General features: G+C 32.1%; 1 protein-coding gene across 1 annotated transcript; it reads left to right on the forward strand.

The window, feature by feature from the left end:
- Positions 1–633: 633 nt before the first annotated feature.
- LOC111639050 lies at positions 634–2079 on the forward strand. Its single transcript, XM_023384822.1, has 4 exons — positions 634–1480; positions 1553–1621; positions 1698–1787; positions 1861–2079. The coding sequence occupies exons 1-4, from the start codon at positions 827–829 to the stop codon at positions 1984–1986; spliced, it is 939 nt and encodes a 312-aa protein (XP_023240590.1). The 5' UTR covers positions 634–826; the 3' UTR covers positions 1987–2079.
- Positions 2080–4006: the final 1927 nt, after the last annotated feature.

Raw genomic sequence — 4006 nt, forward strand, 5'->3', positions numbered from 1 at the left:
CCTTTTGTAGCTGGGTCGCTCTCCGAGCTTTGAGCCGCCCTCTAGATCCCCATTGAAATTTTCGCTTTATCGGCGGCCCCGGGGCCCACCATCCAGTTGGAAGAACCCCTTCGACCCACAATAAAAACCACAAATAATACAAATAATATAAATATGAACGATGCACCAGACTGTGTTCTTGTCCCTAGCACGCGCGTCGTTTTAGTTTTTGTTACACACACACACACTTCTTGCTCTTCGCAACCAATTTTTCTGGTCCACAACATTGTAATCCCTTTCCAACCCCCTAATTTAATTTTTAATAATGCAAACGACAGTGTATTTCGTAACAAAGATAAGAATTAATTAAAAATCTACTAATGTGAGGTACATAATAATGACTTATCACCAAAGTTCCCTCGAAGCTGCGCGGCCGCGCACTGCTCAAATTGTTGCGCGCACTGATATGGTTATTATTAGATAAAATAAACACTACAAACACCTAAGATGCCAGCGAGAAAATTAAACACGAAGTGCGAATGTGTTCGCCCCGCGTTAAACGGATATCATCAGGCAAGCAAACTGCTGAGAAAAACACCGGGGGTTGCCGAACNTGAAATTAAAATAATTCTTTATTCTTTAAATGCTGCATTACAAATTCTCGGGTTAAATATATTAAAATGTGACTATCGTAAGAATTCATGGAGTATTCGATTTTTTGAATTTTATTCAAATTTACTCGAATTTTTTTTTTATCCTGAATACTCTGGCATTAGTCTCCACGACATTTTCCGATAAATTCGTATGCGGAGACTTGTTTAACTTATTCGTAGGTTTCAAATACATCATGCAGTTATTTGTTATTGGTACGATCGTATTGTTGACTTTTCAGTTCTCTTTACTTAAACGAACTCGTTTACATCTTCCTAGTAGTAAATCTTGCTATGAAGTGGAGAAAACATTAATTACATCCATAGAATTTCAATTTGCAGTTTTCTTCGCAGTCACTGCTATATTACTAGTCATAGGTTACTTCATTCTTGACTTTTCTCTATATTTTGCCATGGAAAAGGCAACTTCAATGGAATTTCTTCTTTGCAATATCGATTGGGCATTATTGTTATGTTTTTTAGGAGGACAAACTGTTTCCATAATATTCCTTCTTTATTATTATTTTCTCGTTTTATTTATCGGATTTAACGCATTGTCGAGCAAACTCGATGTTGTTCCTCGTGGAAGGAGCATGATCAAAGATCTAATCGTATACGTAATCGAAGAACATACAGAATTAATGGAAAACATTCGAAACGTCAATAATAAACTCGAAATGTATTTTCCTGCTATTTACTGCATTAATTTATATGGGTTCAGTATCCTGATAACAATTTCTTTGTTTTACGATCTACCGTCAGAGTTTAAACTGGTTGCATTTGTTATTATCATATACGCATTTTTCGAATTTATGATAATTTCATTCGGTTTATCCAGATTTACATCCTCGGTAAGTTTTATTAATGAAATATTTGTACAACCAAATTGATATATAATTTATAATGTTTAACATTCATTTCAGATTTATGGAAATTTCAACGAGATTAATAAATTTTCCTCATGCAGATTCTCCCTTGTTTTTAAATTGAAGGTAAATTGAATGTTCTACAGTACAGTACTAAGTTATCAATAAATTTTATTCTGAAATTATGTTCTTTTTCAAACAGATGCTGAATTTTATGAAGAGATTCGGGAAAACACCCTTTGGAATTTCTTTCGGTGGATTTTTTCGAGTCAAACGCAATTTCCCGATTAAAGTAAGTTTCGATTAAATTATGCATTTTAATTTATTATTGTGAATTTTGTCTTCATCCCTATTTTCCCTTTTAGATGCTGAGTAGTCTTTACTCTATTCTTTCTGCACTCATCGAATTGGCAAAGAAGAATAAAAGTACGAAATGTACTTCATTACGTTCCCTGAATGCAAGTAATATTCAGAACACATCACTGTATTGAGAACGTTTCAACGTAAATACATAAAATCAACGAAGTTTCGTTGAATTGAGGAATAGATCTGCAGCTTATCGAGATACTTCTGATTTTTCTATAACTACATACGGGAATGAATATAAAACATTTATAATATTGAGTAATTAGAAGCACTTCTTATATGTATGAACACAAAAAGTAATGTACACTTGATGAGTAGTGTAGAAAATAAAGTTTAAAACTATCGTATTCTTTTAATTTTTAGTCATTAAATTGTTAAACATAACCTAACGAAATATTAAAACACTCACCATACCACGGTGCTAATATTTTCTGTACACAGAAAGAACAGATCAGAATAGTCACGACACTTGTTCCCTGCAACCTTCTGTTGGAAACCTTCTGTTAAATTGATAATTAAATAAGCTGGGTGTGTAAGAAGTCACTTTCCAATATTTACTTCTTTCATTTAGTCGGCTATTTGTGAAACCTCTAAAATAATACAATAATTAATGCACCCCCTTCTTTAGAAATTATACATTTTTTAATATCAAATGACGTTTCTGGAATGGATGGGTTAATATGCCTTTTTTTTTTTTAAATTCTGTTTAGCATTTATAGATAGCATTTACAATTTTGAAACTTCAGAAAACAAATTATTCAAGGAATTTTATTTTAAACGCAAAAACATATTTGTTAGTACTTTGTATATTTATAATAAACCCGGCGTTTAATTTAATTTTCAATATTTATTGCTGAAAATTTTTAAATATTATAATCCATATAAATACAAATTAAATATTAACTTGTTAACGTGCTCAGTAAATACGGCATTTACTTTCATTCAAATGTTTATCGATTAAAAGTTTCGAAGTAATTTAGGGGACAGAAAGGTGAGTAAAATTGCTTAACTTTCTTAAAGTGTAGCATGTATATTTTTGATTAATATATGCTAAAAATTAAGAAAAAAAACTCAATATTATGCATTTTTGAATGTTAAATATAAGTATTTAAATTTATGTAATTAAATGGACTTTAAAAATAAACTTAAAACTTTCATTATCACACAACTGTTGTAGGATACGTTTTACGTTCTACCCGTTCGTAACCACAAACTAATTCCTTTTTTGATTAATGTACAGAAAATTTTAAAATATTAAGTTAAATACCAGTCGACCCCCTCTATAACACTGTTCATTATTCCGTTTTATATGAATTCCATGTTGTACGAGTCACTTAGATTTTATAAATACGTGTGCCCGGCTGTGAACGGCTCACCTATTTGTGAAATCTAAGTGACTCGTACAACATGGAATTCATATAAAACGGAATAATCAACAGTGTTATAGGGGGTCGACTGTATCGCACTAAAGAAAAGAAAAACAGTCAATTAATATTCTGAATATTTGACAATTTTAAACGTCATTTCTTCACTCTATAAAACCTATGAATTTTATCTGGTAAATGCACATAATTATTTGAGAAGAATCTTAAAAACGTTTATTATCGACTGGCTTAAATACTAGACTTATTACACCAGTCGTGATAAAATTACAAGTCTAGTATTTGAGATACAGGATAATAGCGAAAAATAGAACTTGCAAACAAATAATTATGCATAATGCAATTTCAAGAAATTTAAATTTTTAACTAAGCCACGTTTTAATGATCTAGAACAGCGCTGTCCAACTTATCATAGCCCGCAGGCCATATTTTCTTCACCAAACATTTCGGGGGCCAAGAAGGTTGGTGATAGCTAATTGGTCGGCCGGGAATCACACCACATGACATTTGCATAATGCTACGGTTCAGTAAGCACTAATTGGTCAGCGAGTCCGATGTTGACGCTATAAAAAGGCGACAGTTCGACACACCGGATATATGTCACTCTCGTCTAAGTTCGACTTGGGAATTTTTTTCTTCAATAATAAATGTGAATTCTTCTTCCTGGAAAAAATAAGACATTCCCTGAAAATAAGACATAGCGCATTTTTCAGAGCAAAAATTAATATAAGACACTGTCTTATTTTCGGGGAAACACGGTAGT

This window comes from Centruroides sculpturatus, unplaced genomic scaffold (genome assembly GCF_000671375.1).
Source record: "Centruroides sculpturatus isolate CEXI.00-Female unplaced genomic scaffold, Cexi_2.0 scaffold1187, whole genome shotgun sequence".
Taxonomy (NCBI): Eukaryota; Metazoa; Arthropoda; class Arachnida; order Scorpiones; family Buthidae; genus Centruroides; species Centruroides sculpturatus.

Bases quoted from the DNA above. Each gene is read 5' to 3' on its own strand.
- LOC111639050 (XM_023384822.1), top strand. From the start codon at position 827: ATGCAGTTATTTGTTATTGGTACGATCGTATTGTTGACTTTTCAGTTC. The intron at 1,481-1,552 runs GTAAGTTTTATT...CATTCATTTCAG, and splicing joins TATCCAGATTTACATCCTCG to ATTTATGGAAATTTCAACGA. The intron at 1,788-1,860 runs GTAAGTTTCGAT...TTTCCCTTTTAG, and splicing joins AACGCAATTTCCCGATTAAA to ATGCTGAGTAGTCTTTACTC.